Source organism: Somniosus microcephalus, chromosome 21 (assembly GCF_052327205.1).
Source record: "Somniosus microcephalus isolate GS21.2 chromosome 21, FLI_Smic_1.0, whole genome shotgun sequence".
NCBI lineage: Eukaryota > Metazoa > Chordata > Chondrichthyes > Squaliformes > Somniosidae > Somniosus > Somniosus microcephalus.
This window is the reverse complement of record NC_141007.1, coordinates 2180790-2205344: the sequence shown is the minus strand read 5'-3', so window position 1 is coordinate 2205344 and position 24555 is coordinate 2180790. Positions and strand designations below refer to the sequence as shown.

General features: G+C 43.8%; 1 protein-coding gene across 1 annotated transcript; it reads left to right on the top strand.

The window, feature by feature from the left end:
* Positions 1 to 270: 270 nt before the first annotated feature.
* On the top strand, positions 271 to 24121 carry LOC147102546 (Fc receptor-like protein 5; the record flags this gene model as incomplete). Its single annotated transcript, XM_085964075.1, has 7 exons — positions 271 to 613; positions 5477 to 5770; positions 7656 to 7949; positions 12096 to 12392; positions 17229 to 17318; positions 20268 to 20295; positions 23981 to 24121. Coding segments are annotated over 7 exons (1404 nt in total), but the record flags the coding sequence as incomplete, so codon positions are not given.
* Positions 24122 to 24555: the final 434 nt, after the last annotated feature.

The following is a 24555-nucleotide window of genomic DNA, read 5'->3' as shown; positions in this document are numbered from 1 at the left end:
CTCACCAAGACCCTGTACAACTTCAGCAAGACATCCTGGTTCCTGTACTCAAACCCTCTCGCTACGAAGGCCATTATACCATTTGCCTTCTTAACCGTCTGCTGCACCTGCATGCTTACCTTCAGCGACTGGTGCACAAGGACACCCAGGTCTCGTTGCACTTCCCCTTCTCCCAATCTATTGCCATTCAGATAATAATCTGCCTTCCTGTTTTTGCCACCAAAGTGGAAAACCACTTCCCACCAACTATTGTGTTAACAAATGACATGAACAACCGTAGATCCATTCCTAATTGTTCTTTCCATTAATTGTACCTCAGATCCGCTAACAACGCCAGTGATATCGCTTGATCAACCGAGTGGGGTGTATGTAATAGGAGAGACGGTCACCATTACCTGCACCTCGACCAGAGATTATCGTGATAAAGCCTTCTACTTTGACAGGGATGGCCGAAACCTGTCCTCTCGCTCAATCGTAACAAAGGACAACATTGCAACATTCCCGATTACACATGGTAACCAAGGAGGGCGGTACCAATGCCAATATGGTGTCTCCTTCAACGGAAATCAATTATTTTCCCAGCTGAGCGAGGCTGTTACGCTGACTATAGTAGGTGAGTGACAGGGGGCAAAGTTTGTTAATATGTCTATTCAACACACTTGGTATTTTCTAAAATCCATGTGTTATTCACAATAACAAAATTAAACGTTTAATATTAGGAGAAAGGAGTAGAAGCGAATTGCCTTTGATCTCATTGCTCAAAGCTTGCCAGGATCCCTGTAGCAATGGGCCCTGAATTCACCCGCTCTGCACCTACTGTCAGCAAAAGCAATACTGAGATAGTGCACGTGGATTTGTCTCAGGTGGTGCAGCAAAAAAGAGGAAAGTGAATCGGCCGCACTTTTTTTCCGATTTCTGATTCCATTGGGTGTGATTTTAACCCTACTCGCTCAGCAGCAACCTGGCCGGTGGGCAGCTAAATTGTCTTGGCTCTATCCAGCTCACAGCTTACAGCTCATGGTGGGCAATTGTGACCAAATCCACCAAGCGGGAAAGAGCTGGTTTCGGGCCGGTTTCACGATTTACACTCTGCCTGATTATACCCTTCATTTACCTCAGTACAGCGTAAAATCGGGTCGGCTGATCGTGTCCCAACCTTTCGGAATGTACATTCATCTGACTTCAAGGAGAGTAAGAAGGAGGGTGAAAAGCGAGCGGCGGAACAGTTCCCGCCCGGCGGGATATTGGTTTAACATTAAAGTGTTTCCTTGTTATCCTCACAGCTTATCCTCACAAACTGTCAATATCTCTCAACCGTCAGGTTAAAGTATTTGTGGGAGGGGAGATGGACAGAGTTACCTGTGGAGCCCGTTCTCCATATTCAGGGGGCAGTTTCTATTTCTTCAAAATAATCCAATCAAAATGGTCACAGCCAAATCATGGGAATCCGCGGTCACCTTTGAGATCATAGACAGTGTGTGGACCGTGCCAGAAGATTACTCCTGTGTGTATGAGGAAACAATGTCAGAGCGGTATATAACATCAAGGCGAAGTGATACCATGGAGGAAACGGGAATGGGTAAGATTCAATTATTTTCACTGTAAGAAAATCGGATATCATTGCTTGCCTCTCACGTAATGACAATATATGAGAATGAAACGTATCTCCTGCGGTAGCATTAAATGGGTGAGAGCGATTTTCCGCTAGTTTTATGCCCCACCTGATTTTGTTTTCCATTTAATTATGTGTAAAATCGAATTGCGGGCACCTGTTTCAAGGATCCACCTAAGAAAATATTTATCCACTACAGTTTCGAACTATCAAAGTTCAGTGCCACAATGAGAGAATGGCGCCAGGGATTTAACTCCACTGAGTGTAGCGTCATCACAAGAAGCTCTCCAGACTGACTGTCCTTGACACATTACAGGTTTCTCTGTCAGACAACAGAATCTGCATGCCGAGATTTTCAATACGATCTTGTTATGCACGATATTTTAATCTAATTATCTTGTGGGTTTCCATATCGCTCATGCATTGAATTTCGGCAGCACTTCACAAACCCACGACCTCCACCACCCAGAAAGACAAGAGCAGCAGACACATGGGAACAGCATCACCTCCATATTCACCGTCACAGCATCACCTCCATATTCACCATCACAGCATCACCTCCATATTCACCATCACAGCATCACCTCCATATTCACCGTCACAGCATCACCTCCATATTCACCGTCACAGCATCACCTCCATATTCACCGTCACAGCATCACCTCCATATTCACCGTCACAGCATCACCTCCATATTCACCGTCACAGCATCACCTCCATATTCACCGTCACAGCATCACCTCCATATTCACCGTCACATCATTACCTCCATATTCACCGTCACAGCATCACCTTCATATTCACCATCACAGCATCACCTCCATATTCACCATCACAGCATCACCTCCATATTCACCGTCACAGCATCACCTCCATATTCACCGTCACAGCATCACCTCCATATTCACCATCACAGCATCACCTCCATATTCACCGTCACAGCATCACCTCCATATTCACTGTCACAGCATTACCTCCATATTCACCGTCACAGCATCACCTCCATATTCACCATCACAGCATTACCTCCATATTCACCATCACAGCATCACCTCCATATTCACCATCACAGCATCACCTCCATATTCACTGTCACAGCATCACCTCCATATTCACCATCACAGCATCACCTCCATATTCACTGTCACAGCATTACCTCCATATTCACCATCACAGCATCACCTCCATATTCACCGTCACAGCATCACCTCCATATTCACTATCACAGCATCATCTCCATATTCACCGTCACAACATCACCTCCATATTCACCGTCACAGCATCACCTCCATATTCACCGTCACAGCATCACCTCCATATTCACCGTCACAGCATCACCTCCATATTCACCGTCACAACATCACCTCCATATTCACCGTCACAGCATCACCTCCATATTCACCGTCACAGCATCACCTCCATATTCACCGTCACAGCATCACCTCCAAATTCACCGTCACAGCATCACCTCCATATTCACCATCACAGCATCACCTCCATATTCACCGTCACAACATCACCTCCATATTCACCGTCACAGCATCACCTCCATATTCACCGTCACAGCATCACCTCCATATTCACCGTCACAGCATCACCTCCACATTCACCATCACAGCATCACCTCCATATTCACTATCACAGCATCACCTCCATATTCACCATCACAGCATCACCTCCAAATTTACTATCACAGCATCACCTCCATATTCACCATCACAGCATCACCTCCATATTCACCATCACAGCATCACCTCCATATTCACTGTCACAGCATCACCTCCATATTCACCGTCACAGCATCACCTCCATATTCACTATCACAGCATCACCTCCATATTCACCATCACAGCATCACCTCCATATTCACTGTCACAGCATCACCTCCATATTCACCGTCACAGCATCACCTCCATATTCACCATCACAGCATCACCTCCATATTCACTATCACAGCATCAGCTCCATATTCACCATCACAGCATCACCTCCATATTCACTATCACAGCATCACCTCCATATTCACTATCACAGCATCACCTTCATATTCACTGTCACAGCATCACCTCCATATTCACCATCACAGCATCACCTCCATATTCACCATCACAGCATTACCTCCATATTCACCATCACAGCATCACCTCCATATTCACTGTCACAGCATCACCTCCATATTCACCGTCACAGCATCACCTCCATATTCACTATCACAGCATCACCTTCATATTCACCATCACAGCATCACCTCCATATTCACTATCACAGCATCACCTCCATATTCACCATCACAGCATCACCTCCATATTCACCGTCACAGCATCACCTCCATATTCACCGTCACAGCATCACCTCCATATTCTCCGTCACAGCATCACCTCCATATTCACCGTCACAGCATTAACTCCAAATTCACCATCACAGCATCACCTCCATATTCACCGTCACAGCATCATCTCCATATTCACTGTCACAGCATCACCTCCATATTCACCGTCACAGCATCACCTCCATATTCACCCTCACAGCATCACCTCCATATTCACTGTCACAGCATCACCTCCATATTCACCGTCACAGCATCACCTCCATATTCACGGTCAGAGCATTACCTCCAAATTCCGCTCCAAAACCATCACCTCTAAATTCGCCTCCAAAAATATCAACTTCAATTCCCCTGCAACTTGAGCAGGTCAGAGGTGTAGAATTCTGTGGCGAATGACTCAACTCCTGATGCCGCCAAGTTTTTCCAAAAACTACATGAGACAAGTCAGGAATGTGATGGCATGCTCTCCACTTGCCTGGATGAGAGCAGCTCCAACGCTGGAAGGTTGACACCATCCAGGGCAATGCAGCCCAATTCATTGGCTCCCCTTCCACCACCTTAAACATCCACTCCCTCCAACACCAGTGAAGCGTGGCTGCAGTGTGTACCATTGACAACATGCTCTGCTGCAAGTCACCAAGGCTTCTTCGGCAGCATCTCCCAAACCCGCGACCTCTTCCACCAGAAGGGCAGGGGCAGCAGGCGCATGAGAACACCACCACTGCCAGGTACCCTCCAAGCCACACACCACCCTGAATTGGACATATATCCTTCTTCTGTCATTGCCACCAGTTCCAAAACTTAGAACTCACTACGTTGTTGTGCACTTTGACATAACCGGACCCGCTGTGGTTCAATTAGAAGCCCACCCAGCACCTTTTGAAGGGGGACCTAGGGATGGGCAGCAGTTGTCGGCCATGCCAACGACTTTCACAACGGTGATGATTACAATAATTGGGGGCCCACCGAAACAGACCAAATATTTGAAATGTGTGACAGTCACAGCCCTGCTGAGATTGGTTTCTAACTGCCTTCCCTTGGTGGAGGTGCCATACTTGCACTGGTGCTGGTCGCGGTGCAGGTATAATAGAGACTTTCACTCTTTCTGATCGCATCTTCATCTGGGCTAAGTTAGCAGCACTGGGCATTTCAATGCTAACTTTTCTTTGTTCCATTCGTATCCCAGTGTAAAATCTCCAGCCTAAAACCGGACTTTGGACAGAGAACTCGAGCTGTTTTAGTTTTTTTGGCTCGGCCATCTGCTTTCCTACATTACAACTGCGACTACACTTTAACATTATTAACGTGGCTGTAAAGCGCTTTGGCAAGTCTCAAGGTCATGGAAGGCACTATAGATATGCAAGTCTTTCTTTGTTTCTTTCCAATCAAATCCTGAACTCCACTTTTGTGGAATCTCTGTATCCAATGTGAAGCTGCGCTTCAACACCGCACAATTATCAGTGAGTTCAGAACCTTGCACTGCACATGAAAATCAGCATATCCATTTCTCATTGTACTTTCTATTTATTTTACCGCAGGTCCGCTAACAACACCAGTGATATATCTTGATCAACTGAGTGGGGTGTATGTAGTAGGAGAGACCATCACCATTACCTGCACTGTGACCGGAGATAATCAGGATAAAACCTTCTACTTTTGCAAGGATACTCAACAGCTGTACTCTGCTCAAATCATCACAAAGGAAAACATTGGAACATTGATGGTTACCAGTAAAGACCAAGGAGGGCGGTACCAGTGCCAATATAGTACCTCCATCAATGGAAGGTTGTTAGAATCTCATCGCAGTGAGTCTGTGACTGTCATTATAGTAGGTGAGTGACAGGGAGCAGAGAATTTTTGTATGTTTTTTCAAGCTCTTGGTATGTTTATAAAGTCATGCTTTAATCATTGGAACAACATGAACGGTTTAATATTAGGAGAGAGGAAGATAAAAAAAAAGGGTTTAGAAACTATTGTTCAAATCTTGACAGGATTCATGTAACATTGGTCCTGCATTCAATTGATCTGAATCCATTACCGACAAAGGGCATTACTGGACATAAGGCAGTGAAATTCAGGCAGTAGCGCAAAATGGGCGATAGCGATTCAGCCGCCGGTTTTATTCTCCGCCTGATAACGTTTTCCATTTAATTATGTGTGTACAATCGAATCATGACCACTTGTTTCAAGAAACCGCCAAAGAGAAAATGCTCCCCTATATGTTTGAAATATCAATGTTTAGTGCGAGAATGATAGCACGGCGCCAGGGATTTAACTCCACTGTTTAGAGCGCCAGCTCAAGAAGCTGTCCAGACTGGCTGGCGTTGATATATTACAGGTTTCTCTGTAAGAAAACAGAATCTGCGTGCCGAGACGTTCAAAATGATCCTGTTATGTGTGATATTTCAATCGAATTATATTATGGGTTTCAATATCTCTCTCTGCATTGCATTTCGGCAGCATTTCACTTACACGGGTTCTCCACCAGACAGAAGAACAAGGGCAGCAGGCGCATGGGAACAACAACACCTCTAAATTCCCCTCCACATAAACACTGTTGTTACTAGAGCAGGTCGGAGGCAGGGAATTTTGCGGCGAGTATCCCACCTCCTGACTGCACAAAGCCTTTCCACCATCTACTTGCACAAGTCAGGTGTGTGCTTGAATATTCTCCACATGCCTGGGTGAGAGATGCTCCAACTAAGGAATCTTGACACCATCCAGGATAAAGCAGCTCGCCTGATTGGCACATCATGCACCACATTAAATAATCACACCGTCCACCACCGGCGCACACTGGCTGCAGTGTGTACCATCTACAAGATGTACTGCAGCACCTCCCAAACCGACGACCTCTTCCACCTAGAAGGATAAGGGCAGGAGGCGCATGGGAACACCATCACCTCCAAGTTCCCCTCCAAGTCACACGCCATCCTGACTTGGACATATATCGCTGTACCTTCATCGTCGGAAGGTTAAAATTTTAGAACTCACGACATTGTTGTGCACTTTGACCACACTGGACTCGCTAAGGTTCAATTAGAAGGCCACCCATCATGTTCTGAAGGGGAAACTAAGGATTGACAGTAGTTACCAGCCATGTCAGCGACAACCACAACGGTAATGATAACAATAATTGTGTGCTCACAAAAACGGCTCAATTATTTGAAATGTATGACGCTCAAAGCCTCGCTGATTTTGCTTGCTCCTTGCCTTCCGTTGGCAGAGGTTTCATACGTGCAGTGGTACTGGTCGCTGTTATGGGAATAATGGAGACTTTCACTCTCTCGGGTCTCATCTTCACCTGGGCTAAATTAGCAACACTGGGCTTTTCAAAGCAACCTTTTCTTTGTTCCGCTCCTATCCCAGAGTAAATTCTCTGGCCAGAAACTGGACTTTGGACAGAGAACTGGAGCTGATTTAGGTCCTTTGACACCGCCATTTGATTTCACAAATTACAACAGCGAATATATTTCAAAATTACTAAATTAGCGGTAAGTCACTTTGGGATGTCCCAAGATTATGAAAGGCGCTAGACAAATGCAAGTCTCTCTTTCTTTACAATCATATCCCGAACTCCCCTGTTGTGGAATCTCTGTATCCGATGTGAAACTGTGCTTCAGCACCGCTCAATCATTAGTGAGTTCACAACCTTGCCCTTTACATCAAAATCCGCAGATTCATTTCTAATTGTACTTTCTATTTACTTTACCACAGATCCACTAACATCGCCAGTGATATCTCTTGATCAACCGAGTGGGGTGTATGCATTAGGAGAGACGGTCTCCATTTCCTGCACCGTGACCGGAGATTATCGTGATAAATTCTTCTACTTTTACAAAGATAATCATTATCTGCAATCTGAACAAATTGTCAGAAAGGACAACATTGGAAAAATCCCGGTTACCAATAAAGACGAAAGAGGGCGGTACCAGTGCAAATATGAAACCTCCATCAAGGGGAGGTGGTTAGAATCTCATCACAGCGAGTCTGTGACGGTCAATGTAGCAGGTGAGGGGCAGAGAGCAGAGATTTGTAATTTTTTTCCAGCACTCTTGGTATGATATAAAATGATGCTTTAATCACTGTAACTGAATTAATGGTTTAACATTAGGAGAGAGGACTACAACGGGATTGAATTTAAGAACATAAGAATATAAGACGTAGGAGCAGGAGGAGGCCATTTGGCTCTTCAATCCTGCTCCGACATTCAGTAAGATCATGGCTGATCTTTTACAGCATCTCCACTTTCCTGCACTATCCACATATCCCTTGATTCCCTTAATATTGAAAAAGATATCCACCTCTGTCTTGAATATACTCTACGACTGAGCATTCACAGCCCTCTGGGTTACTGTATTCCAAAGACCCACCATCCCCAAGGTGGAGAAACTTTCCCTCATCTCATTTCTAAATGGCCGACCCCTTAACCTGAGACTGTGGCCCCTGGTTCTAGACACACTTTTCTTCACATTTTATTACATTTGCCATGTTCTTGCCCACTCACCTTGCCTGTCTATATCACCTTCAAGCCTTCTTGCATCCTCATCACAACTTATGTTGCACCAGCTTTATATCATCAGCAAACTTGGATATCTTACAATTGGTCCCCTCATCCAAATCATTGATGTAGAATGTGAATAGCTGAGGCCCAAGCACTGGTCCTTACGTTACCCCACTAGTTACAGCCTGCCAACCCGAAAATGACCCGTTTATTCCTCCTCTCTGCTTTCTGTCCGTTAACCAATCCTCAATCCATGCAAATATATTATCCCCAATCCCATGAGCCCTAATTGTGTTTAGTAACCTCGTGTGTGGCACATTATCGAGTACCTTCTGAAAATCCAAACACACCACATCCACTGCTTCCCCCTTCGCTATTCTGCTAGTTAAAACCTCAAAAAACTCTAACAGATTAGTCAAACACGGTTTCATTTTCATAAATTCGTGTTGACTCTGCCCAATCCTATTTTTATTTTCTAAGTGCCCTATTACCATTTCCTCAAAAACAGATTCAAACAATGTCCCTACTACTGATGTCAGGTTAACTGGCCTGTAGTTCCCCGTTTTCTCTCTCCTTCCTTTCTTAAATACTGTGGCTAGGTTTTAATCTGATTGCTCAACTCTTGACAGGATTCATGTAACATGCCCTGCAATCACTCACTGTGCAACTGTTAGCGGCAAAGAGCATTACTGGAGATAAGGGGGTGAAATTCGTCACGGGAAGTAGCGCAAAGCGGGCGAAAGCAAATCGGCTGCCCGATTCTCACCCGCCTGGTTTCTGATTTCATTGTAAGAAATGGGACCGCAAATCCGGCGATGTGTAAAACGTGCTGACGATGAGCTATCGCCTGCTTTAGGCTAGTGTACAAGACGAATTTATACTCCATTGCGTCTGAATGTTGTGAGTTCACTCCCGACGACAAACATGAGCTCACAGCCCGTGGCGACACTTGGAGGGTAACTTTTACCACATCCTCCAGGTGGGAAAGAGACGGATAGAGATCGGCCTCCCGTTTTACTCTCAGCCCAATTATACCCTCCATTGACTTGAATGGAGTGTAATATCGTGCTAATTTACAATTGCCCCTGTGACTCAGGACTGAGGGAATGCTGTGTTATAGAGCTGAGAGACCCGATAATTAGCGATGTGAAGACAAGGCATTCTGACAGGGGGGACTGCAGGCTGTCTGTTTAATCGCACAATATATGACCCTGTTTTCCAATTTTACTCCCTAAATGCCTGGAACTAACACAGCGAAATGGATAGTATCAAATGGCTTAATTCTCCGCAGCCTGAGTGTATATTCTCCTCATGAGGCACCGGCAGAAAGGCTGGTCTTGTCAGGTTACAGATTCTCCGTCAGATAACCGAAACTGCGTAACCAGATTTACAGAAACATCCTGATACGCGAAACATTTTGACTTAAGTATATTTTGGTTTCCATATCCTTCAATGGATTGCATTTCGACTACACCTCGAAAACCCTCGACTTCCATCAACAGAAAGTATGGTGGCAGTGGTTGCATGGGAACAGCATCATCTCCCAGTTCTACCTCCAATTCACACACCACACTGACTTGGAAACATACCTGGCATTCCTTCACCGTCGCTCGCTCAAAATCTTGGAAGTCCATACCGAACAGCATTGTGGGAGCACAAATGGGTTCAAGAAGAAGGTTGACCATCATCTTCTCAAGCGCTACTGGGGTCGGGCACTAAATGCTGGACTTGCCATCGAAGCCCACATCCTAGAGCCCAGCAACACTGAACTCCTGTATGTGAAATGCAAATCCACACGGTTTATGGGAGTTGTTCACTGCTTTTAATTAGGTTATGGCTCGACTAAACTAGCAGAAATGTAAATTTCAAACAAGCACTTCTTCTCCTGGTATCAACGATGGAGATTTCAGCGATAAGACCAGATTTTGGAACAAACTCCCCAACTGATTTATTTGCTGTCCAATTTCTGTTTAAACCTGCAATTCCCCTTTTGTCGAATCTCAATCGCCAATGCGAACATTTCAGTGTAACACCTCACAATCGTTATTGAGTTACGAGCCTTTCATTGCACAAGAACATGCAGAATTCCATTTCCGTTGTTGTTTCCATTTATTTTACCACAGATGCGGTTACTATACCAAATATGAAGAAGAGTGCTTCGTGATATATTTTGGTAGGAAGAACGAGGAGGTGCAATAAAAACTAAATGTTACAATCCTAAAGTGTGTGTGTAAACAGAGAGACCTGAGGCTATATGTGCACACATCATTGAAGGTGGCAGGGAAGTTTGAGAAACCGGTTATAAAAGCATACAGGATCCTGAACTTCTTAAATAGCGGCATAAAGTACAAAAGCAAGATGTTATAATAAACTTTTATAAAACACTTGTTCGGCCTCAACTGGATTATTGGGTCTAATTCTGGGCACCGCACGTTAGGAAGGGTGTGAAGGCCTTAGAGAAGGGCAGAGAAGATTTACGATGACGATTCCAGGGATGACGGACTTCAGTTACGTGGATTGATTAGAGAAGCTGGGGTTGTTCTCCTTAGAGCGGAGAAGGTTGAGAGGAAATTTGATTTGTAAAACAGACCTACATCCCGTGGTTACCGAGCTTTCTGTCACTGGAAAATGTTTCTCCTTATTTACTCTATCAAAACACGTCATGATTTTGATCACCTCTATCACATCTCTACTCAACCCTCTCTGCTCTGAGCAGATCAATCACAGCTTCTCCAGTCTCTCAATATAACTGAAATCCCTCATCCCTGTAACCATTCTAGTAAATCTCCTCTGCACCATCTTTAAGGCATTGCCATCCTTCCTAAAGTGTAATGCCCCAATTTGGGACCCAGTATTCCTACATGGCGTCTAACCAGTGATTTCTACAGCTTTAGAATATCATCTTTGACTTTGTCGTCTAAGCCTCTGTTTGATAAAGCTTTTCTTGAAATGTCTCCTCAGCCTATCCCGCCACCTTCAAAGACTTGTGCATGTGCACCCCAGGTCCGTCTGTTCCTGCACCACGTATAAAATTGACGATTTCGTTTAAACAGTCCTTCCTCATTCGTTCTGACCAAAATGTGTCACTTTACTCTATTCTGTGCTAAATTTCATCTGCCATGTTTCTCTCAATTTCACCAGTCTGTCTATGTACTCCTGAATTAAAAACAGAACATGCTGGAAATACTGCAGGCCAGGCAGCATATGTAGAGAGAGAAACAGAGTTAACGTTTCAGATCGATGACCTTCCTCAGAACTGGAAAAAACTTAGAGATATAAAAGATTTTAAGCAAATGCAGAGGCAATGAAAGGGGGGAAGGGAGGAAAGATAAAAAGGAAAGGTCAGTGTTAGGTTGGAAGGCAGGAAAGATTAAATGACAGGCGGTCTGACTGCACAATGCAAAAGGAGATGGTATGGGACCAGTAAAGAAACAAAAGCTGGGTCTAGAGGAGGTGTAAAGGGAATAGCAGAATCATGTCCTCTTGATGTGTGTTGATATCCTCCTCACTGCTCACTATATTTTCGACCGTCGAGTCTTCTCCAGCTTTTCAATGATGCCCTGTGTACACAAGTTCAGGTCATCCATATTTTGGTTCTCAAGAATAAGTCTGTATTGCCTTTTGATTCGATACTTGTTCCTTTCGAATTACAGGTCTACCCAATCCAAATCTATCAGTGGATTTCAATGTTGCTTTGAAGGGTGGAGAAGTCACCTTTAACTGTACAAGCCCCCGGGAGCTTCCTGGCATCACATTTTACTTATACAGACACGGAGAAACGAATTACTCGGATGTCCAGCCTGCTGCTGCAGGGTGTAATTCTGTCACCTTCACCATCAGGAATGTAGATCTCGCCGAAGGAGGAAATTACACCTGCCTGTATGAAGCGGATGTTAGGGGAAGGCGGCTAACATCGGCTCTGAGTGACCCTGTACATATAACTGTAGGAGGTGAGTGCGATTCACAGAGTCACTGTGTTCGTCGGACCCCAGCACAAGGGGTTTATGCGTCATTGTGAGTCTGCATCAGTTGTTCCATTTAAGGATTAAAACTGGCGTGGAAATGACATCCAGGTGTTAAAATTATTCTTGGACGGTGTCTTATAGGCTGCCCGCCTTACACCCCATCCTATAAAACTGAACAGGCGGGTGATGTGACACCACCCGCTTTTGCGCCAGTGCTCGAATACCCTTTGACGCTTATTCCATTAAGTGATTGCTACTTACCGCATGACTGATGGCAGAACTAAAGCGCTAAACATTGAATGGTTTTACTTCTCCAACTCCAATTAAATGTTTGATTCACTCGCTTTCTCTTGTAGTTCCTCAACGATTCCCTAATAGACCAAGGTTACTCCCTAGGGAAGGTGAGAAAAAGTATATCCACGTTACCGACTTTAACAAAAGGTCATTTTAACCTTGTAAGCAAAAAGCAAAATAAACTACCTGCTGTTTGAAATATACAACAGTTCAGTCAGCGTCTATGGAGAGAGCAGGATGTTCTGACCAAGGCACGCACCTGAAACATTAGCGCATCTGGTTCTCTCCTCGAATGCGCAGTTTTGACCCAATGACCAGAAGGAAACTTACAGAATGAAACTGACTAGTTTACACGCAGTCTGTTATATTTGTGTCACCAGCTGGGAACAGTCGCTTGGTAATAAGTTGGATGAATTAGCTGCGCAAATAGATGTAAATGGATATGATATAATTGGGATTACGGAGACATGGCTCCAGGGTGACCAAGGATGGGAATTCAACATCCAGGGGTATTCAATATTCAGGAATGACAGGCAAAAATGAAAAGGTGGTTGGGTAGCATTGCTGATTAAAGAGGAGATTAACACAATAGTAAGGACGGATTTTAGCTCTGATAATGTGGAATTTGTATGGATAGAGATGAGAAATACCATGGGGCAGAAAACGTTAGTGGGAGTTGTATACAGACCCCCAAACAGTAATGCTGATGTTGGGGATGGCATAAAAAGGGAAATTAGAGATGTGTGCAATAAGGGCACAGCAGTTATCATGGGGGAATTTAATCTGCATATAAATTATTCACAATACTGTGGAAGAGGAATTCCTAGAATGTATATGGGATGGTTTACTGGACCAATATGTCGATCAACCAACTAGAGATCAGGCAATCTTAGACACGGTATTATGTACTGAGAAATGATTAATTAGCAATCTTGTTGTGCGAGGCCCCTTGGGGAAGAGCAATCATAATATGATAGAATTCTTCATTAAGATGGAGTGTGAATTAGTTGATTCAGTGACGTGGGTACTGAATTTAAATAAAGGAAACTACGATGGTATGAGGCGTGAGTTGGCTAGGATGGATTGGGAAATGTTATTTAAAGGGTTGATGGTGAATAGGCAATGGCAAACATTTAAAGATCGCATGGATGAACTACAGAATTTGTTCATCCCTGTTTGGCATAAAAATAAAACAAAAAGGTGACTCAACAAGGAAAATTAGGGATAGCATAAGATCCAAGGAGAGGACATATAAATTGGCCAGAAAATGCAGCAAACCTGAGGATTGGGAGCAGGTTAGGATTCAGCAAAGTAGGTCAAAGGGATTACTTAAGAGGGGGAAAATAGAATATGAGAGTAAGCTTTCAGGGAACATAAAAACTGACTTTAAAAGCTTCTATAGATATGTGAAGATAAATAGATTGGTTAAGTCAAGCGTAGGTCCCTTGCAGTCAGAATCAGGGGAATTTTTAATGGGGAACAAAGACATGGCAACCAGTTAAATAAATACTTTGGTTCTGCCTTCACAAAGGAGGACACAAATAAATTCCCAGAGATGTCGGGGAACATAGGTTCTAAAGAGAGGGAGGAACTGAATAAAATCAGTACTTGTAGGGAAATGTTGTTAGGGAAATTGACGGGGTTGAAGGCCGATAAATCCCCAGGGCCTGATAATCTACATCCTAGGGTACGTAAGAAAGCGGCCCCAGAAATAGTAGATGCATTGCTGGTCATCTTCCAAAATTCTATAGACTCTGCAACAGTTCCCATGGATTAGAGGGTAGCTTATGTAACCCAACTATTCAAAAAACGTGGTAGAGAAAAAACGGGGAATTATAGACCAGTAAGCCTGGCATCAGTAGTGGGGAAAATGCTAGAGTCCATAATAAAAGTATAATAGCAGAGCACTTGGAAAACAGTGACATGATCGGACAATGTCAACATGGATTTACAAAAGGTAAATAATGATTGACTGATCAACTGGAACTTTTTGAGGATGTACCTGGTAGAATAGATAAGGGAGAACCAGTGGATGTGGTGTATTTTGACTTTCAGAAGGCTTTCGATAAGGTCCCACATAAGATACTAGCGTGTAAATTTAAAGCACATGGGATTGGGGGAAAGGTACTGACTTGGACAGAAAACTGGGTGGCAGACAGCAATCAAAGAGTTGGAATAAACGGGCCTTTTTTCGAGTGGCAGGCAGTGACTAGTGGGGTACCGCACGGATCGGTGCAAGGACCCTTGTTATTCACAATATATATTAATGATCTAGACGAGGGAACTAGATGTAATATCTCCAAGTTTGCAGCCGACACAAAGCTGGGTGGGCGTGTGTGCTGTGAGGAGGACACAGAGAAACTCCAGTACGATTTGGACAGGTTGGGCGCTTGGGCAGCTGCATGGCAGATGCAGTATAATGTGGATAAATACGAGGTTATCCACTTTGGTGGCAAAACAGGAAGGCAGATTATTATCTGAAGGACAATAGATAGGGAAAAGGGGAAGTGCAACGGGACCTGGGTGTCCTTGTGCACCAGTCACTGAAGGTAAGCATTCAGGTTCAGCAGGCGGCTTCGAAGGCAAATGGTATGCTGGCATTCATAGCGAGAGGATTCGAGTACAGGAGCAAATATGTCTTGATGCAGTTGTACAGGGCCTTGGTGAGACCACACCTTGAGTATTGTGTGCAGTTTGGTTCGCCTTATCTGCGGAAGGATGTTCTTGCCATGGAGGGAGTGCAGCGAAGATTCACCAGACTGATACCTGGGATGGCAGGAATGACGTATGAAGACGTATGATTAGGCTTATATTCGCTGGTGTTTAGAAGACTGAGCGGGGATCTCATTGGAACTGATAAAATTCTAACAGGACTAGACAGACTAGATGCAGGAAGGCTGTTCCCAATGGCGGGGGAGTCCAGAACCAAAGGTCACAGTCTAAGCATAATGGTAAACCATTTAGGACTGAGATGAGGAGGAATGTATTCATCCAGCGAGTGGTGAACCTGTGGAATTCTCTAACACAGTAGACAGTTGAGGGCAATTCATTAAATATATTCAAGAAGGAGTTGGATCTTTTTCTTAAGGCTAAAGGGATCAAGGTATATGGGGAGAGGGTAGGGACAGGTTCCTGAGTTTGCATGATCTACCATGATGGCATTGAAAGGCGGAGCAGGCTCGAGGGGCCGAATGGCCTACTCCTGCTACCATCTTCTATGTCCCAAAATACGGCTAATATCCAATGAAAGAATCAAAGCATTAATGCGACAACTAATCAATCGGCCAATGAGAATGATTTTCGCGCAGCGTCAAGTTCACCCTGTACATTGTGACGTCCCCAACGTGCCAAACCCCCGCCGACTTTGTCACTGATTCGCTGATTTTGCAGCACTGATTTAACGCGGGTCAATATAAAAACAGAGAGGAGGAGAGACAGACTTTGAACATCTGGGGCACGTTATCAGAACAAGGTACTGCTAAAATTAAGTATCGCCAATGTTGGAAATGCTTTGCCATTTTACGTGAATAGACAAGGGAATCTGGGGTCGTTCTCCTTAGAGCAGAGAATGTTATGGGGAGATTTAATAGAACGGTTCAAAATTATGCGGATTTACGATAGAGTAGTTAAGGAGAAATTGATTCTACTGTCAAGAATGTCGGTAACCAGAGGGCACAGATTTAAGATTATTGGCAAAAAACAGAGGTGAGATAACAATACTAAAATAAACAAGGCAGCACGGTGGCATAGTGGTTAGCACTGTTGCCTCACAGCGCCAGGGACCCGGGTTCGAATCCGGCCTCGGGTGACTGTCTGTGTGGAGTTTGCACATTCTCCCCGTGTTTGCGTGGGTTTTCTCCGGGTGCTCCAGTTTCCTCCCACAGTCCAAAGATGTGCAGGTTAGATTGATTGGCTATGATAAATTGACCCTTAGTGTTAGGGGGATTAAATATGTGGGGATAGAGTGGGATATGTGTTGGTGTAGGGGTTACAGGGATCGGGTGGGATATGTGTTGGTGTAGGGGTTACAGGGATCGGGTGGGATATGTGTTGGTGTTGGTGTAGGGGTTACGGGGATCGGGTGGGACATCTGTCGGTGCAGGCTCGATGGGCCAAAATGGCCTCTATCTGCACTGTGGGGTTTCTGTGATATCTGTGTTGTGCTCTGGAATGCACTGCCTGAAAGTGAGGTGGAAGCAGATTCAATAGTAACAATCCAAAGGGGATTTGATATATACTTGAGAATGAGAACAAAATGCAGGGCAGTGGAGAATGAGCAGAGCTGTGATACTAAGTGTATAGCTCTTTCAAAGAGCCAGCACAGGCATGATGGGCCAAATGGCCTCATACCGTTCTGTGCAATTCTATGATTTTATATCAACCTTTTAGTTTCTTATGCATTTTTTCTGTTTGGAATTCATTCCGGATTCATTGCCTATTGCTGGCTTCCATTAAGCTGCAGATTATCTATTTTGTGTAGAAACTGTTGTTTAACTTGGTTCCGCTGTGTCCCTTTATCTCACTTAGATAAATCCTCTGCACTGGAGGCTGTTGTTCGCTCTGCTGTGGGTCTGATTCTCATCCTTGCTCTGCTGGGTGTGTGCTTCTGGAAGAAAGGTGGGTTAAACAATATGGATTATCCATTCATTACAGACACAAAGACTGAGCTTAATACCGCCGCTCTACTTATCAGTACTGACAAGCTCCGCCAACCATCTTCCACTCCAACCATAACCTCGGACTGTAAAAATTTGGATTTCGTAGACTGACAGGTGAAATACCGAGGGTCTAATCTGAAAGGGACCTGGGTAGAAATGTGTCTTTGGCGGTAGCAGATAACGGGAGGACTTTAATCGGTCGCATGTTATATGCACCGTCCAATATTCAGCACCAATGATTTCAATAGAATATAGATTTTACGTAGAATGAGCGGCTCAAACCTACCGCTACTTTTACGCTACTGCATTACTGAGGTACAAATCTGATTTCCTTGATAGTGCAAGATGGATAATATCACATTGGCCATCTATGATATTCCCCATATATGGAACCGAATGTCCTGTGGGGTGTACAACAGACAGAGCGAGTGTTACCGCCCATTTTCCTTTAGCAGTCAAGTGGAATTCCAACCTACAGTGTCACATTGTAAAGAATGTTCGAAAAACTCGGGATTCGCAGTCTGGAACTAGACGGCTAAGAGGTTATGCTGTGGAGGTGGTTAGGGTAGTACATGATTATGGAAGAGGAAAATCTGGAACATGGCATGGAATGAAACTATAGTTCAGTGGAGTGAGAAATGGGTGGTGTGTACAACGGAAGTCCAGCCTGAATTCGCCCGTTTCACACTGGGGGGTTAGGTTAAAATTACACCCTTCGTGTTTCTTCTTAAAATATTTGGTGGTTGTGTCGAGACAGTTATGATGCTGGGGCATACGTTTCTGCATTCGAAAGACATAAGAACATAAGAACATAAGAATTAGGAGCAGGAGTAGGCCATACGGCCCCTCGGGCCTGCTCCGCCATTCAATTGGATCATGGCTGATCTGAACCTAGACTCACGTCCACTTCCCTGCCTGTTCCCTGTAACCCCTAATTCCCTTATCAGCTAGGAAACTGTCTATCTCCATTTTAAATTTATTTCATGTCGCAGCTTCCACAGCTCTCTGAGGTAGCAAATTCCATAGATTTAGTACCCTCTGAGTGAAGAAGTTTCTCCTCATCTCAGTTTTGAAAGGGCAGCCCCTTATTCTAAGATTATGCCCCCTAGTTCTAATCTCACCCATCAGTGGAAGCATCCTCACCGCATCCACCCGATCAAGCTCCCTCACAATCTTATATGTTTCGATAAGATCGCCTCTCATTCTTCTGAATTCCAATGAGTAGACGCCCAACCTACTCAACCTTTCCTCATAAGTCAACCCCCTCAGCTCCGGAATCAACCGAGTGACCCTTCTCTGAACTGCCTCGAGAGCAATATATCTTTTCATAAACATGGAAACCAAAACTGTATGCAGTATTCCAGGTGTGGCCTCACCAGTACCCTGTATAACTGAAGCAAGACTTCCCTGCCTTTATACTCCATCCCCCTTGCAATAAAAGCCAAGATTCCATTGGCTTTCCTGATCACCTGCTGTACCTGCATACTAACCTTCTGTGTTTAATGCACCAGGACCCCCAGTTCCCGTTGTACTGTAGCACTTTGCAGTTTCTCTCCATTTAGATAATAACTTGCTCTTTGATTTTTTCTGCCAAAGTGCATAACCTCACACTTTGCAACATTATATTCCATCTGCCAAATATCTGACCACTCACTTAGCTTGTCTATGTCCGTTTGCAGTTTTTTATGTCCTTCTCAATCACTGCTTTCCCTCCCATCTTTGTACCATCGGCAAACTTGGATATATTGCACTTCGTCCCCTCCTCCAAATCGTTAATATTGATTGAAAAGATTTGGGGTCCCAGCACTGACCCCTGTGGAACACCACTAGTTACTGATTGCCAGACCGAGAAAGAACCAATTATCCCAACTCTCTGTTTTCTGTTAGATAGCCAATCTTCCTCCCATGCCAGTATATTACCCCCAATCCCGTGATTTTTTATCTTGTGCAGTAATCTTTTGTGTGGCACCTTGTCAAATGCCTTTTGGAAGTCCAAATACACCACATCCACTGGTTCACCTTTATCCACCCTGTTTGTTACGTCCTCATAAAATGCGAGCAAATTTGTCAAACATGACTTCCCCTTCATAAAACCATGCTGACTCTGTCCGATTAAATTATGCTTATCCAAATGTCCTGTCACTGCTTCCTTAATAATGGACTCCAACATTTTACCAACCACAGATGTTAGGCTAACTGGCCTATAGTTTCTAGCCTTTTGTCTACCACCCTTTTTAAATAAGGGCGTTACATTAGCAGTTTTCCAATCTGCTGGGACCTTTCCTGAATCCAGGGAGCTTTGGAAAATTACCACCAATGCATCCGCAATCACTATCGCCACTTCTCTGAAGACCCTAGGATGTAAGCCATCAGGTCCAGGGGATTTATCCGCCTTAAGTCCCACTATCTTACCAAGTACCAGCTCCTTAGTGATTTTAATCGTGTATAGCTCCTCTCCCCTTTAGCCCCCTGTTTGTCCAGCATTGGGATATTTTTAGTGTCCTCTACTGTAAAGACTGATACAAAACATTTGTTCAGCGTTTCTGCCATCTCCATGTTCCCCAGTACTAATTTCCCAGTCTCGTCCTCTAAGGGACCAACATTCACTTTAGCCACCCTTTTGCTTTTTATATAACTGTAGAAACTCTTGCTATCTGTTTTTATATTTTTTGCTAGTTTACTTTCATAATCTATCTTCCCTTTCTTAATTAATCCTTTAGTTATTCTTTGTTGCCTTTTAAATGCTTCCCAATCTTCTATCCTCCCACTAGATTTGGCTACTTTATATGCCCTTGTTTTCAGTCGGATACTATCCTTAATTACTTTTCCGCTCTTTGACTTTTCTCATATTCCTATTTTGTAATCCAGTATTTGGCTCAGATTTCTAACACTTCAATTTTCTTCTCAGGGAAGTGGAGAAGCTGCAAAGAAATGAGGTGAGAACATTAACTGTTGAATTGTCAATTACAACCACACCTGACATAGATAAAACTCAGATGGAAACGTTCAGGAAAAATTGTACACTGTATACATCACTTCCTTTACATATTAGAAATAAGCTCCCCCACTCACACTCACGCACACACTCCAACACACAATTAGACGTATACACATACGCACACTCACAAATACATATACATATACACACAGGCTAGTATACATAATCACACACATTCACACACACGAACACATATATTTGCTCATACATTCAGTCAAAGACACAGGCACACACTTGTACTAAAGCATACACTCACACTCAAACACACACTCATGTTAAAACATATATACACACACTCAAACACACACTCATATTAAAACACGCACACACTCAAACACACACACAATCACACACATTCAAACACTAATACAGGCAGGTTTCACTTACTTCAATGATTTTGCTTGCATCTGCTCTATTATCCACGAAATGTGTTTTCATTCAATATCTCATTAAGCTATAGACTTTCTCATCTGGGGATCATAAGAAAGTAAGAAATAGAAGCAGGAGTAGGCCAATCGGCCCCTCGAGCCTGCTCCACCATTCAATATGATCATAGCTGATCTGATCCTAACAGCCAATCTACTATCACAGAACCATCGCCTGAATCTAACAGAATTAGACACACAAAATAGGAGCAGGATGAGGCTACACGGCCCCTGGGCCCGCTCCGCTACCCACAGGGCCATGACCGATCCCAACCTAGACTCATGTCCAAATTCCTGCCCGCTCCCCGTAACCCTTAATTCCCTTTACTTCTAGGAAACTGTCTATTTCTGTTTTAAATTTATGTAATGATGTAGCTTCTACAGCTTTTTGGGGCAGCATATTCCATGGACCTACCACCCTCTGAGTGAAGTAGTTCCTCCTCATCTCAGTTTTGAAAGAGCAGCCCCTTATTCTAAGAGTATGCCCTCTAGTTCTAGTTTCACCCATCATCGGGAACATCCTTCCCGCATCCACCCGATCCAACCCCTTCACAATCTTATATGTTTCAATAAGATCACCTCTCATTCTTCTGAACTCCAATGAGTAGAGTCCCAATCTACTCAACCTCTCCTCACATGTCCATCCCCTCATCCCCGGGATTAACCGAGTAAACCTTCTTTGTACTGACTCGAGAGCAAGTATGTCTTTTCTTAAGTATGGACACCAAAACTGTATGCAGTATTCCAGGTGCGGTCTCACCAATACCTTGTACAACTGAAGCAATACCTCCCTATTTTTATATTCTATCCCCCTAGCAATGAAAGCCAACATTCCATTGGCCTTCTTAATCACTTGCTGCACCTGCATACTAACCTTTTGAGTTTAGTGAACCAGGACCCCCCAGACCCCTTTGTACTTTCAGTTTCTTGCCATTAAGATAATAACTTGCTCTACGATTTTTCCTGCCAAAGTGCATAACCTCACACTTTCCAGTATTGTATTCCATCTGCCAAATCTCTGCCCACTTAATTAGCCTGTCTATGTCCCCTTGCAGGTTTTTTATGTCCTCCTCACTCACTACTTTCCCTCGCATCTTAGTATCATCTGCGAATTTTGATATGTTACACTTGGTCCCCTCCTCCAAATCGTTAATATAGATTGTAAAGAGATGGGGACCCAGCACTGACCACTCCAGAACACCACTAGTTACTGATTGGCAGTCTGAGAATGAACCATTTATCCCAACTCTCTGCCTTCTGTTAGATAGCCAATCCTCTATCCATGCCAGAATATTACCCCCAATCCCGTAATTTTTTATCTTAGCAATAATCTTTTGTGTGGCACCTTGTCAGATGCCTTTCGGAAGTCTAAATAGACTATGTCCACTGGTTCCCCTTTATCCACCCTATATGTTACTTCCTCAAAGAACTCCAGCAAATTTGTCAAACATGACTTCCCCTTCATAAAACCATGCTGACTTTGTCCTATCAATTATGATTATCCAAATGTCCTGTTACTGTCTCCTTAATAATGGACTCCAAAATTTTACCTACCACAGATGATAGGCTAACCGGTCTATAGTTTCCAGCCTTCTGTCTACTGCCCTTTCTAAATAAGGGTGTTACACTAGCAGTTTTCCAGTCTGCCGGGACCTTTGCTGAGTCCAGGGTGTTTTGGAAAATTATTACCAATGCATCCACAATCCCTACCGCCACTTCCCTCAAGACCCTAGGATGTAAGCCATCAGTTCCAGGTGATTTATCCGCCTTGAGTCCCATTATTTTACCGAGTACCACTTCCTGAGTGATTTTGATCGTGTTTAGCTCCTCCCCCCCATAGCCCCCTGTTTGTCCAGTGTTGGGATATTCTTAGTGTCCTCTACTGTAAAGACTGATACAAAATATTCATTCAGTGTTTTTGCCATCTCCATAGTTCCCACCATTAATTTCCCGGTCTCATCCTTATTTTAGCCACCCTTTTTCCTTTGATATAACTATAAAACTCTTACTATCTGTTTTTATATTTTTTGCTAATTTACTTTCATAATCTATCTTCCCTTTCTTAATCAATCTTTTTGTTATTTTTTGCTGTCTTTTAAAGTTTTCCCAATCCTCTATCCTCCCACTAGATTTGGCTACCTTATATGCCCTTGCTTTTAGTTGAATACTATCCTTAATTTCTTTACTTAGCCACGGATGGCTGTCTTTTCTTTTACACCCTTTTCTTCTCAGTGGAATATATATTTTTAGGAACTTGTAAAATAAGTCCTTAAATGTACACCACTGATCATGTATCGTCTTACCCTTTAATCTATTTTCACAATCCACTCTACTCAATTCCGCTCTCATACCTTCATAGTCTCCTTTATTCAAGCTTAGCATGCTTGTTTGAGATCCAATGCTTGTTTGAGATCCCATATTAACGGCAGGTCAATGAGACAAGAAATGCCTCTGTGTGATCACTGAAGCGGTATCGCAAATCCATTTCTGACGATTTCATCAAATTCTGATTTTTAGCCCAATGGAAACTGTGCTCGACAAAAAGATTGTCCAACGGGAGGAAATATTCACAAACTATTTAACGGTGCCACTCCACATGATGAGAGTAGGAGATAGGTCCTCATTAATCGTCCAAGACGTCAAACAAATCATTAGTTACAGGATAACAAAGAAACATTCCACACAACATCTTAGTATCCTGTCTGGAAAGTTAAATTGTCCCTTCATTTTCCGATGCTGTCAGAAATAGGCGCTGGAACATAGATTCGGCGTAATACAGTGATTTGGATTCAGCCGCCCATTTTACACCTTACCGATGTCCCTTTCCACCGAAGTCAATGTGATCGGTGGCCGAACCCTTATCGCCCCTTCAGCGCCTCTGATTAAGTAGAAAGTTCCTCCCGCTCTCTGTTTCCAGCATGTCCTGTTATCCTGCTGCTGCTGAGACTCCCTTCTTGTATTTAAACAAGCAGCATTACCGGAGGTGATAACTTCATCTGAAAATGTAACCGTTAGCAGACAGTTAATATTCTTTAGAGCAGCGCAATATTCCCCGTTTACTACTGCTCACTGGAACAACGCCGCTTTTGACATTTTTCGGCCTCTGCCACGAAGCATCTGCTGATAGAATTTCGCTGAACTGTTACTAGAGTGTAGATGTTCGATTGCATTTCTGACCGTTTGCACCATTCCTTTCAGCGTCAGCAATACAACATCCAAAACTTCGGTGATGACTCCATCCTCTACGCAGCGGTGAAGCTCTAGAACACCAGGCACGTCCACTCAACAGTGCCGAACATTGCGATGTTCATCAGCATTTCACCCATTAAAATATTATTCAGAGAGTCTTTGTGTTTGCAAATAGCCATCTATAGAAATGTAATCTGAGAGAAATGTCGGACCCCACTCCTGGTATTTAGTTTACTTTGCACGTAATTTCAACGACCATTTTGGAACATGGTTACCAGGAGCCGGCCATTCAGCCCCTCGAGCCTTCTCTATGGAATGAGATCCTGGTTAGTCTGAACCTCAACTCTGTTTACCCGGATTCCACCTAATCATTTGATACCCTGACCTAACAAAAAATTTCAATCCCAATCTTGAAATCTCCTATTGTCCCCAGCACACAGAGCCTTTTTGCGGGTCAAATTCTAAGGTCTAGAAATTCAGTTGCGTTGTGCCCAGTTACCGCCCAAAGAGGGCTTCTGCGCCAGTAGAGGAGTTTGCGCTGATATTCAGTGCTGCGGTAATGGCGGCGGTAGCCGGTAGCGCTG